At 39.8% G+C, this 13,920-nt stretch overlaps 1 protein-coding gene and 1 pseudogene across 1 annotated transcript in view; both read left to right on the top strand.

The window, feature by feature from the left end:
- Positions 1-13,920, top strand: part of LOC149462635 (uncharacterized) — a 460,266-nt gene that overhangs the window by 174,452 nt on the left and 271,894 nt on the right. Inside the window, exons 11-12 of the mRNA XM_089676647.1 lie at positions 8,714-8,875; positions 9,592-9,707. Coding sequence (XP_089532773.1) covers positions 8,714-8,875; positions 9,592-9,707 — 278 coding nt within the window. The remainder of the gene's footprint in view (positions 1-8,713; positions 8,876-9,591; positions 9,708-13,920) is intronic.
- On the top strand, positions 9,906-12,285 carry LOC149462636 (ATP-dependent 6-phosphofructokinase, platelet type pseudogene; annotated as a pseudogene).

The following is a 13,920-nucleotide window of genomic DNA, read 5'->3' as shown; positions in this document are numbered from 1 at the left end:
TATATGGGGGATGAATTACTATATGGGGGCTGAATTACTATGGGGGATGAATTACTATATGGGGGATGAATTACTATATGGGGGAGGAATTACTATGGGGGATGAATTACTATATGGGGGATGAATTACTATGGGGGATGAATTACTATATGGGGGATGAATTACTATGGGGGATGAATTACTATATGGGGGATGAATTACTATGGGGGATGAATTACTATATGGGGGATGAATTACTATGGGGGATGAATTACTATGAGGGATGAATTACTATATGGGGGATGTATTTTCAGTTTTAAAAATGTGGCTCTCAAAATAAATTTCAATCGTGGTTTTGGCGAGATTTGGCTCAGTTGAAAAAAGGTTGCCCACCACTGTACTACACCAAAAGATAAAAGCAATACCAAGAATAATACTTCCATTGGTAAATTGTCCATGGAGATCTTCTTCAGTTCTATGAGATCAAACCATGTCAGACAAGTCAATCAATACAATTTGTATAATAACAATTCCTTGCTCTCACTTACAATGAAATAATGTGCTATAAATAGCTGCAGCACTCAAAGTAAAAAATTAACTTTCAAGTCAATATATAGCAATTTGTGCAGCGTTAGATCCACCCTAAATTCAATACCGTATAACGAAAATAAATATGTGATCACATAAAATGTAATATTATAATAATGTACAGTAATATAATCACATCAAACACTGTGAAACAATAAATACATTACATGTGTGTGCATTACCATGAATAACACAAATCATTCCATAATCAATAGTGCAGTCTTCTTCACAATGTAAATTATGTGTCCCAAAAGAGTAAACCTCCACCAGCACAGGAACCTATTCTATATTTTATTCTGCTCACCTTTCTATATGGACCTTACAGTTGTACAAGTTTATTGCTCATGTTCCCCTTTATTAGCTGGGATGAGCTGCAGTGCTGGTTAACAAACTCTTCACTCTCCTCAGCTCACCTCCAATGTGGTATATTCGACCATATAATTGGATACAGAAGACCAAAAACATAGTTCTCTCTGTATAAAATTAATGATCCCTTTAGGCCTCATGTACACTGGTGCTCCTAAATGTGAGTTTAGGAGCTTTTGGCGTTTTTTTTCTCCAAAGAACCTGAACTCAACTCTATAAAAGTCTATGTGTCCATGCACATATAGGCTTTTATCAGAGTTTAGCAGCAGCAGAGTTTAGGGACAGTTAAACATCCCTCTCCTGAACTCAGAAGAATTGTGTTCAGGAGTGGAAAGTTTTTTGCAAAAATGGCAAACACAGCGCTTGGGCGTTTAATCATTTCAATGGCAAGTACTCCGGCCAATGAAATGAATAAACTTCCAAGTGCTAAAAGTGGCTAAACATGGTAAATGTGGCTAAACGCAGTACCATGTTTACATGCGTTTTTGCTACGTTTAGCATTTTCCTGCTGCCAGTAGAGTTAACGTCTACGGCAGTTCCAGTGTACATATAGCCTTATTCACAATTAAAAACCTACTCACATATACTGCACAATTAATAAAAGGCTGTAATCACTCTTCCAAAGTGGGATGGCTCCCGTGGCTCACCCCTTGCTGCTGGGTCCAACTGACAGCTCCAGCGAGATAAAGGGTGGGGTGCAGTGCAAGACCTTTGTACTGCATTGTCAATAGATGAGAAAGATGTATTCTAGGACTGTGACAGCAACAATATACTAAGCATTGGCAGACAGATTAATTCAAGGATCATATAATGCAAAATGCTCATAATCTGCAAGGTAATAAAAGATAATAAACCACTTAATAATAAATAATGATATTTATAGACTATATTGGGACGCCTGCCTTTACACGCACATGAACTTTAATGGCATCCCAGTCTTAGTCCATAGGGTTCAAGAGTTGGCCCACCCTTTGCAGCTATAACAGCTTCAGCTCTGCTGGGAAGGCTGTCCACAAGGTTTTATGAGTGTGTCTATGGGAATGTTTGACCATTCTTCCAGAAGAGCATTTGTGAGGTCCGGCACTGATGTTGGACGAGAAGGCCTGGCTTGCAGTCTCTGCTGTGATTCATCCCAAAGGTGTTCTGTCAGGTTAAGGTCAGGACTTTGTGCAGGCCAATCAAGTTCCTCCACCTCAAACTCGCTCATCCATGTCGTTATGGACCTTGCTTTGTGCACTGGTGCGCAGTCATGTTGGAACAGGAAGGGGCCATCCCTTTGCAGTTATAACAGTGTCTGTGGGAATGTTTAATCATTCTTCCAGATGCACATTTGTGAGGTCAGGCACTGATGTTGGACAAGAAGGCCTGGCTCGTAGTCTCTGCTCTAGTTAATCCCAAAGGTGTTCTATAGGGTTGAAGTCAGGACTCTGTGCAGACCAGTTATGTTCCTCCACCCCAAACTCTCTCATCCATGTCTTTATGAACCTTGCTTTGTGCACTGGTATGCAGTCATATTGGAACAGAAAGAGGCCATCCCAGCCAGTCAGACAATGAATAGAGAGCCGGGGGTGGGGCCAAGCCACAGCTCCATGTGTGAATGGACACACAGAGCAGCGGGTGCCCCCATAGCAAGCTGTTTGCTGTGGGGGCACCTGACAGAAAGGATAGCCAGGAGAGCCTGCAGGGTACCTGAGAAGAGGAGGATCCGGGCTGCTCTGTGCAAAACCACTGCACACAGCAGGTAAGTATAGACATGTTTGTTATTGTACAAAAAAAAATGAACTTTTAGTATTGCTTTAAGATTTTTCCTAGGAAATATTTCAAACCTTTGTCTAGTATTTTTAATTCTTCCTTGGTAAATTGTACACTACTCAAGTTAAATGTGTCCTTTTCTTTTATGTGTTTCTGACCTCTGCCTGCTACCTGAACTGACCCTGGCCTGTTAATCGACCATTTTTCTGCCTGCTACCTGGACTGATCTTTTGCCTGCATACTGACTATATCTATATAAATAAACACCCTCCTGAATATCAAACCCAATGTGTGAATGAATAAATCTGTGAAACAAATAAGAAAACCAGCTGAGCAACTAAATCCGAATGTTATGTGAAACATATATAAAAAATTAACTATAATCAAATAGCAATAAACATCTGGCCAACCTATAATAAATACTCGGCTGAGCTGAAGAATATAGTGTAAAAAAACAAGAACAGTAATAAATATGTGAAAAATGGAAGCTTGTGATTTCTTTTCTGGTGCGTTCAGGAGCCACCATCTGTATTCACCTTGCTTTTCCCTTAAATGCTTGTAATAGGTTCTGTGAACCTTGTGTCTATGTGTGTGGCATTTTTATGGTAATAAAGCCTTACTACACTATGGGGAGTACCTTGTTTCTTGTAAAGGATTATTCCTTAGTGTGCCTGGAAAGACCTGGAAGCAGAGGATCCAGTGGGATCAATATTAAGTGCATGTTGACCTATATTTTCTATGGGTCAGCTGTTAAGGTGAGCGTGCATGCCTGAAGGTGGAAGTCACTGGTGCATTACTTTAAAGCAGTGTTTCTCAACTCCAGTGCTCATGGACCCCCAACAGGTCATGTTTTCAGGATTTCCATTATTTTGCACAGGTGATTTGATCAGTTTCACTGCCTTAGTAATTACCACAGCTGTTTCATCTGAGGGAAATCCTGAAAACATGACCTGCTGGGGGTCCATGAGGACTGGAGTTGAGAAACACTGCTTTAAAGGATAAGTTCACCTTTTGGACAGAACTAATAAATGCTAATTTTTTTGCAGGTAAAAAAATGTGCATTTATTATTTTTGCCCAAAGGAGTCTGGAAAGTATTGCACCAGTGATCAGTAGATCGCTGATACCATGCGGGATGTACAGGCAAGCAGATATACAGTACTGACAGGAAGCTTCAATTAACTACCATGGCGCTCCACAACACTGTGGTAGTTCATTGCAAACTACAAGCCAACAGCTGCTAAGGCTGTTGGGACTTGTAGGCACTCATTCACAAAACTCTGTAAATGAATGACACGTCCGTGCTGTTTTCAAATCTGACAGATAGTATAGGGAAACTTCTCCCTATACTATCTGTCAGAGGGAAGAGGGGGCGGCTGGTGCGGCAGCAGCTATGGGAACATGTTACATGTTCCACCCTAAAAATGGGTGGAACATGTAACATGTTCCAAAGGTGAATTATCCTTTAAATGTTGAAGAAAGAGACTGTTTTATCACTTTTGGACTGCATTTTGTACTTTATTAAGTGTTATCTATCATTCACCATTTTTGTTGGTTTTCACATTTTATGCTTCGGCTCAGCTGAGTGTTTATTATAGCTTGGCCAGGTGCTTACTGCTATTGTGATCTTGTTTTATTTCTCATATACATTTCAGATATTTATTACTGTTCTTGTTGTTTTTTACACTATATTCTTCAGCTTAGTCGTGTGTTTATTAAAGTTTGCCCAGGTGTTTTTTACTACTTGATTATGGTTTATTTTTGATATATGTTTCACATATCATTTGGATTTAGTAGCTTAGCCAGTTTTCTTATTTATTATTGACTTTATTTGTTTCGCAGATTTTATTCCTTTTCACGTTGGGTTTGATGCTCAGGAGGATATTTATTTATTATTAGTTTATTTCTTTTTGGGTCACTAGGGGGCAGCACAGCACTATTCTTGAGGAATTTTATTGATGTGGGAACACATTTATGTGCTTGCAGCAGCATTAATTTGTGTCAGCGCATTATTGTTATATCCTTATTCTTGTACTGCAGAGTTACTGAAGAGGATCTTCCCAATACATGGCATGAACATGTTGCACTAGAGACAGGTTTTGCCACTAATTATAAGTTTCTAACTCTTCTAAGATGGACTTTCACAAGTTTTGTTTACTACATGATATGTGCACATTAAATGGTGATGATTATCATGGTTTAAATTTAACATGAAAGATAGAAGCTCCTCCCAGTTTAGGTCTATCCATTAAATCCAAATTTAGTTTCTACTCTGTAATAGATATGGGTGAGAAAATGGATTTATTTAAAAAATTTGTAGAACAGGATCTAGTTGTGCTAGCTGAGTATGTATTCATCTAATGGGAAATGGAACCCATAATGGACCGGAAAATGGGATTCTACACTCCCTTAGAAACTATTTGGCTAAAGTTATCAAAAATGCAGATAAAGTGGGAGCTGTAGTACTAATTAACACTAGTGATCATTGGGACAAGGCCCTTAGACTTAGCACGTATTGTAGGTTGAATGGTGTTCCCATTATAATCTACAAAAGTGAATTAGCGTGTATCAATAACAAGTCAGTGGCTGTAGACAATCTGGATTAGGATATAGCCTAAACATTGATTTCAGAGTGTCCTGTCATTCCCATTTTCACCATCTCCGAAAGGTCCAAAAGCAGAGGATGCCAGTGAGAGCTAGACCTTTTGTGGCTAGCATCGAGTTCCTTTGTGAGCCTTTGGGGGATTTGATGGATACTCTCTCCAGCCTTCAGTGGTTAATTTACCTACTTACTTATGTGATGCAAAGAACATTATTCATAGGCTGGAAGATAGAGAATGGAGAGAGCAATATAAATGGCTTACAGGTTATGTAACAGCGTTGTACTCTTGTACACTCCAAGGCCTTGGATTACAGGCCTTGAAACCTCATTTAGATTGTTACACCTAATATTGCACAGACTTGAAGTACTCCATTTTGGAAGCAATTATATTTTTGTTATGGCTGCAAAAAGCCATGCACGTGTGCAGGGGCGGACTGACCATTTGGAAACTCGGGCACTGCCCGAGGGCCCGGGTCAGTAGGGGGCCCCATGAGATGCCCCTGGTACCTTTTTCATAGGCTTTTTTGAGTTTGGGCAAGGACACAGGGGCCCCATGATCCCCTATTGCCCGGGGACCCCATGAGTTGTCAGTCCGCCCTGCACGTGTGGTATCCATATACCTGGGAGCAATAGCAGAGAGTGTTATGGGGTTTAATTTTAAATATGGTAATGAGGGATTCAGTGAGCGCTAACCGACACAGCAGCTGATACACTAAAAAGGAAAACCATCAACCTTCAAACAAACAATATGAGATAAATAGTGCAGCGCTAGATGTTATATGACTGTACCAGTATTGAAGATGGTACAATATCCCTTACTTAAATGTCAACAGATGTGGACCACATACATTATATGTGACCAAACACACTATATGTGATCTTCCCAAGAGTTGAAAAAAAGGGGGGAAGAAATGACGTGAGCTTCACACAACTTCACTTCACAATACAAAACGCACAATATAAATGCACAGTACAGTCCAGTCATCAAAGAAACACAGATGAGTGTATCTCGGTGAGATCCTTATGATGCATGTAGTCCGGCGATGTGCAGAAGAAATGAATGAATTGCGCACTCACCGGAAGCACAATTTAAATTGTGCGTTTGTGTCTCATACACCAAAGGTCACTCCGACTGTGGATGAATTTTAAATATGCTCATGCTGTGTGTGAGAAATATCTTATTAATTGACAATGGCAAAAAATGTGATCTTCAAAAGACTCACCATGCCTTTAATTAAATACGTTGGAGGGTCCTCTTTGAAAATTTTAAACATTTTGTGGGTGTTTCTCCTGCCCTGGTACTTTAGGGCCTTATGAAGAATGGTAGGTAGCTAGAAAATCAGATGCATTATTTATGCCCCTTGAAAGCCTGAAGATGCTCCTTGGATTTAGGTAGTGGAAATGTCTCACGCATGCAGTATCCCAATACTTAAGAGGAGTAGAAGACTCTGTTAGCGGCTTAATTGTTAGTATGCTCATGCTATGTGAGAAATAACTTGTTAAATGACAACTTTGTAAAATAAAATAAAGGTTTTTATTTATGCTCTTCATTTTCCCAAAAATTGTGTCAAAAATATTACAACTTCACTACAACTTTGGGTGTGTTTGTACTTTCCTGGCATTTTAGGACCTCAAGAAGTAAGATAGGCAGTTGTTGTTTTTTTCATCAAAGAGATGTACCAGAATACATTTTGTCATAAATTTATGAAGAAAAAATGTTCTGTCTTTTTTCCTTTTTTATATAGTAAAGAACTCAGTGATCATTAGATATCACCAAAAGAAATCTCTATCTAAAAAAATTGTGAAATTTATTTGGGTACAGTGTTGCATGATTGAATAATTGGGGGTGTTTTTACTGTACTGGGGTTGTAGAACCTAAAGAAGTAAGATAGGCACTCTGAACATCAGGGTTGATTTTTTTTTTATATATATACCAAAGAAATGTAACAGAATACATTTTGTCCTAAATATATGAAGAAAATATTTATATGCAAAGTTTTACAGGTAAAACATTTTTTTCAAATTATCTGTCTTTTTTCCCTTTTTATATATTAAAAAGCCACTGATAATTAAATGTCATCATGAGAAATCTCCATCTATCCACAAAACAAATATGAAATTAATTTGTGTTGCATGACTGAATAATTGTTAGTCAAAGTATCTGAAAAACTAAAAAATGGCCTGGGCAGGAAGAAAGTTTAATATTCCAGTCTTCAGTATGTACAGCACTATTCTCTGTATAAAGTGTGTCTTTCACTTCCATTGCCTTGCAGAGAGAGGATGAGTGATCATAAAACCAATGAGAAGCGTAACTTTTCATGTCCACTTAGCCATATACAGTATATATCACTGCTTTTAGTGTGTATGTTTATTGAGCCTGTTGCATGTTGTGGTGAATGATATTCTCCATAGTGCCTCCCTGCTTTTGATCCTTCCTCCTTCATGTAAGGGTATTTGAGAAATTGTTTTTATTATTTTGTGTATATGAAAGTCTCTCCATCCTGGCTACTCCTACCTCTACGACCAAACCCAATCGGGGTGAAACAAATTAGTGGAATGTAACCACAGGCAGAGACTGTGTAGGAAGCTAGCTTGGTCTACATTGCATGATGTGTGGCCTCAGATTCTATGTTTGCTATGTAATATACTTATATACAGTATATTCACATATGGTCAGAAATTATTATTTATAAACTATTGATATTTCCTTGTAAATCACTAACCACTAATAACCTGTAATTGAGCAATCAAAAGAATCATGTTTCATTTTATCCATTTCTAAAAGACTATGCGATTTAGCCACTTGTACCATTTTCCATGTTGAGTTTTATGATTCATATCATTTCTTTCCTCGGTGTGACCAAGAGTGTCACAGGTCTTTCATGAGCTCAACAAAAAAAACCCCACTCACCAAGTTGTACTTACAGATCTAAGGAGCTGATTCTAGGTATGGATTTAAGTTTAGAGACCCAGCCAGAAGCAAAATGTATGGTGTATGCAAGCGTTGTTACCCTAGGCCATGGCTTAGGTTGGCTGTGCAGAAATCTGTTACTATTAATCCATTATTAACTTCCTGATTCCTCATGAGGTATCCTACAGCTAAATGTATTACATATAGACAAACTAGAAAACTGTCATAATAAAGCAAGCTTATAGCACATATGCAACAACATAATCATGTTTGTAGACTATGAAGGTTAAATGGGTATATGTTTGGTGTTCAAAAATTAATTTATTTAGTGTATGGGGTTTTACAGGGTATACAAAACCACAGGTCATCTTAATGCCTCAACAGTCCATGCTTTTTTGTTACCATGAACACATTTGTATTTTAATGTTCAATATTGTAATGCCAAATAAACATGAATAATTTTAGATGTAAAGTTGTTGTGTAACAAAGGCTACATCATTTCCTAATTTATTTTCAGGGTTTTGTAAATTCCCTGGATCTACCAGCTGTGTTGCTTATATGGGATCAGCTATTCATGCAGGACTGGAATCGTAAAGTGATGGAAAGCTTCTGCTTAGCATTACTTATGTTACTGAGAGATTCAATCTTGACTGCTGACAATTACCCTGCAATCAGACAGGTAAATTATTGTAGTGTCACAAGATAGTTTATAGCTGCAACAATATTTTAAATATTGTGCATGTTTTAGTAGTGCAGAACCACTACACTCCCGACATTTCTTAACAAGTCAGTTATGATTTTATCTGTTATAGTGTGCTTTTATAATGAATACTTTGTTGATTAAATATATTAACAGTTACATTTCATGTACATTATATAAAGCTGTAAAGGATATTTTACTGTTGACTTGTGCTTTTAATATAAATGTGAAATAATTCTATGTGAAAGTGGCTCCTGATTTTCCTTAAAGCAGGGTCGCATCTTTATCTTACCCCCACAGCATGGTATACTTATCCGTCCCATTGAGCAACAGAGCTATCACATGGAACAGTTAGACAATTTTCAGCTGTTTGTAAGATCTTAATCTGCATTGCTCCTTGCGATTGAGCTTCAGTTTATTTCTAGACTATACCCATGTATGTTAATTTTCAAATATGTTCTTCCATGATGGGGCAAACCTGAGGCCTGGGAACAGGTAATGTCACAGGAGAAAACCCATGCATCCCAGACATTCCTTTTAAGCATAATTTACGGGAACCGTGTCAGTTTTGTACCCATGCTTTATTTATAATACACCCTTACTTTTTGTAACTAGTTTACATATTGCAAGTCTTGGAATACAGAATTCTTTCTTGGAAAATAAAACTTATTTTCATATTTTTAATTCTTTACCAGGTATTGTTGAATGATGGATATCACTTATTTACAGCTGACATACAGAGAGCTTGGGTCCACATACAACAAGGAGGACTGCTTGTAGATATTCCTGGAATGAATCGATTAAATATTAGGTAATAAAAATATGTATGGGATGGGGGCGTGGTCCAGTGGCTGTGTTGATGAGCTTTAGGAGTGTCAGCGAGCTGGGGAGATCAGAGCATTGCCGGCCTGCTCCTACTCCGCATACCTACTCAGTGTTCAGTCTATGGAGGAGGACAGGACTGAGCCGCATACAACATAGTGCCTGGGGTGAGCCCTGTCTGTCTGTACATACCGACTGATCACAGAGAGGAGCAAGAAGGGCTGCGATCATGGCTCAGCCACAGAAGTTCTTTGAAAACCTGTCCGGAACTGGGAAAGCCATCAGGGTGCTGACCAGCGTAGGGGATGCCCAAGGTAGGAATGCAGCTGTCCATGCTGTTGTGCACATGGGAATCTATGTAGAAGCTAAAGTATACTTCCTCCATGAGTGTTATCAGGGTATGGTGGATACAATATTATTGAGGTATCATGGGAGAGCGTGTCAAGCATCTTACAAGTGAGTGGTACAGTAATTGGCAGTGCCCACTGCAAAGCATTTCGCTCCTGTGAAGGGCGCTTGAAGGCAGCTTGCAACCTAGTCCAATGTGGCATAACTAATCTCTGTGTGATTGGAGGAGATGGCAACTTAACCGGGGCTAATCTTTTCCAAGAGGAGTGCTGCGGACTTCTTGATGAATTCGTAAAAGAAGGAAAAATTGAAGCCTCAGCTGCTGAGCAGTATTCTCATCTGAATATCGTAGGAATGGTGGGCTCCATCGATAACGATTTCTGTGGAACTGATATGACAATCGGAAATGACTCGGCCCTGCACAGAATTATTGAGGTGGTGGATGCCATCATGACCACTGCTCAGAGCCACCAAAGGACCTTTGTTTTGGAAGTCATGGGGCAACACTGTGGGTACCTGACCTTGGTCAGTGCCTTAGCTTGTGGAGCTGACTGGGTCTTCCTCCCTGAAAGTCCTCCAGAGGATCTCTATGTGGAAACCAAGCCTCTTATGGAATGTGTACAGATGACCCAAGAAGTGCAAAAGGTGATGGATGAAAGGAGGTTTGCAGACGCTGTAACATTGCGTGGATGGAGTTTCGAGAACAATCTAAATACATACAAGCTCCTTTCCCATAAGAAGAATATATCTGAACTTCCAAAGAGTAACTTTAATGTGGCTGTCTTGATCGTGGGGGCTCCAGCCACAGGAATGAATGCTGCTGTGCGCTCTGCAGTAAGAGTGGACATTACTGAAGGACACAAGATGTTTGCAGTCAGCGACGGCTTTGAAGGATTTGTCAAGGGTCAAGTGAAAGAGATAAAATGGGGAGATGTTGGAGGCTGGACTTGTCAGGGTGGATCTCTTTTGGGAACCAAAAGAACTCTTCCTGCTAAATATTTTGACCAAATCGCTGAACAGATACGTACTCATAGCATCAACTCTCTACTCGTCATCGGAGGGTTTGGGGCCTACTTGGGACTGATGGAGCTGACTGTTGCTCGAGGGAAATGTGATGAATTTTGTATTCCTATGGTTATGTTGCCTGCCATTGTCTCCAACAATGTCCCCAGTCAGATTTCAGCATTGGTGCAGATACTGCTCTGAACACTGTAACGGATACATGTGATCGCATCAAACAATCCACCAGTGGAACAAAGAGGTGAGTCTTCATCATTGAAATAATGGGTGGATATTGTGGATACTTGGCCAACATAGGTGGCCTTGCCAAAGGTGCTGATGCTGCTTACATCTTCGAAGACCAATTTGACATTCGAGAACTTCAGGCCAATGTGGAGCATTTGACAGAAAAGATGAAGACAAGCATCCAAAGAGGCCTTGTACTAAGGAATGAAAATTGCAATGAGAACTACACCACGGATTTCATGTACCAGCTGTACTCAGAGGAGGGAAGAGGCATTTTTGACTGCAGAAAGAATGTACTCGGACACATGCAGCAGGGAGGAGCCCCATCACCGTTCGACAGGAACTTCGGCACAAAAATCTCAGCCAAAGCTATTCAGTGGATTTCACGGAAGCTGAAAGAATGTTATAGAAAAGGCAGAGTATTTGCTAACACAGAGGACACCGTCTGCCTGCTAGGAATGCGCAGGCGTGCTTTCGTCTTCCAGCCAGTCATGCAGCTGAGGGATGAAATGGACTTCAACCACAGAATTCCAAAAGAGCAGTGGTGGCTGAAGCTGCGACCAGTGATGAAGACCCTGGCCAAATACAAGACAAGCTATGACATATCAGACTCTGGCCAGCTGGAACATGTTCATGTTAGATGACCAAAACATTCTGACATGGGGGCCATCTATCAGCTGTGAGCCCTAATGGCATTCCACTGTTCATAGCCTACCGCCATCTTCATTGTGTGCTTTACCGCCAAGATTAGAATGGTTACCACACTTGTCTTCTGTTATTTAACATGCCTCATTCTAGCACTTTATGTCCACATAACGAGCCTCACTCATCAAGTCTGTAAAAGATGTGTCTGTCACACCTGTAGCAGCCAATCTACTTCTCCTTTTAGACAGAAATAATAGAAAACAAAAAAGAGAAACTGATTGACCACTATAGAAATATAGAAAGCTTTTTCAAATGTTATCAGTCACAAGGTCCAACACCCTTCTGCGGTCTTGACTGAAGCCTAGGAATGTGTCCTTACCAAACCCAATATAGAGAAAGATGTAGGAGAATTATATAATCACTGAGATCACTTTAAAAATACATTGGTTTTTTTTTCATTTCCAAATATTTGGACCACTGTTGTGAATGGGTTGCAATGGTGGAATTTGTTTCCCGTGTGTTGTGTGTATTATTAGGTTATACATTTATTACACTTTGTATCAGAGATGTTATAGATACACCTTTATATATATAAATATATCTATATATATATGCAACTTCTATTTTTCCCCTCAGTGACATGATAAATGGTGCGTTGAAGAAATTGAATAATAAAGTACAATTTGCAAACCAAAAAAAAAAAATATATGTATGTGTATGTAATTACCTATTTAACTTTTTTTTTTATTCTTTCTTATTTGAACATTACAGGACACAAGATCTTAGTCTTAGACCATGGGGTCTCCAAACTATATAACAAAGGGCTTGTTTACTTGAAGGACTTCAAACTTTAGGAGGACCAGACTGTGGCCAGTGAGAGATGAAAATGTCCTGGCATCAGTGGGAATAAACAATGCCCCATCATTTGTATTGGGAGAGTTATAATGCATCATCATTTATATCAATGGGAGGAATATTGCCCCATCATTGATGTCAGTGAGAGGAATAGTGCCCCGTCATTGGTATCAATGGGAGGAATAGTGTCTCATCATTGGTGTCAGTGGAATAGTGCTCCATCATTTGTATCAGTGAGCGGAATATTGCCGCATCACTGGTGTCAGTGAGAGGAATAGTGCCCTGTCATTGGTATCAATGGGAGGAATAGTGTCTCATCATTGGTGTCAGTGGAATAGTGCTCCATCATTTGTATCAGTGAGCGGAATATTGCCGCATCACCGGTGTCAGTGGGAGGAATTGTGCCCCATCTCTGGTGCTGGTGGAAGGAATACGGCCCCATCATTGGTGTCAGTGAGAGGATTATTGCCCCATCACTGGTGTCAGTGGAATTGTGCCACATCACTGGTATCAGTGGGAGGAATAGTGCCTCTTTGTTATTGACAGTGTGGGGAATAATTACGCAAGGGCCAGGTAAAAACAAGTAAAGGGCCCCTGGGCTGCAGTTTGGAGACCACTCTCTTAGACCATGGGGTATGCAGCTACTTTCAGGTGGTTACACACCACCAAACAAAGCTGTAAAGAAAGCCCTCGCATAATCCTTCCCACTCCCAGCAAGCCTCAGTGTCCTTGGGTGTCCTCTCTCTGTTCTGAGCAGGCACACCATCAAGGAACATAAGGAAGATAGTTTCTGCACACCTGTAGGACATCATTTCTCATAACCGGACCACACTATGGATGACCTCAATGTCTTAGTTCTCAAAGGGAATTTTAAAACTATTCAAAAGATAATGGCCTAAGGGCCGGTTCACACTATGCCCAGATCTGAATTGCACATGAACACACTGTGCTGAAATCACACCGCACCGCGCTAAAAGTAGTGCATGCACTACTTTTTTAAATGCACAGCAACCACATATTATTTAATTATTTTAATTATTATTTTTTTTATTTTTACACTGTCACTTGAAATTTATTGGTGTCACAAGGAATGTATAAACATCACCTGT

The sequence above is a fragment of the Staurois parvus genome, unplaced genomic scaffold (genome assembly GCF_062004578.1).
Source record: "Staurois parvus isolate SC_StPar_1 unplaced genomic scaffold, SC_StPar_1.0 ptg000172l, whole genome shotgun sequence".
Lineage (NCBI taxonomy): Eukaryota > Metazoa > Chordata > Amphibia > Anura > Ranidae > Staurois > Staurois parvus.
This window is presented reverse-complemented; position numbering and strand designations above follow the sequence as displayed.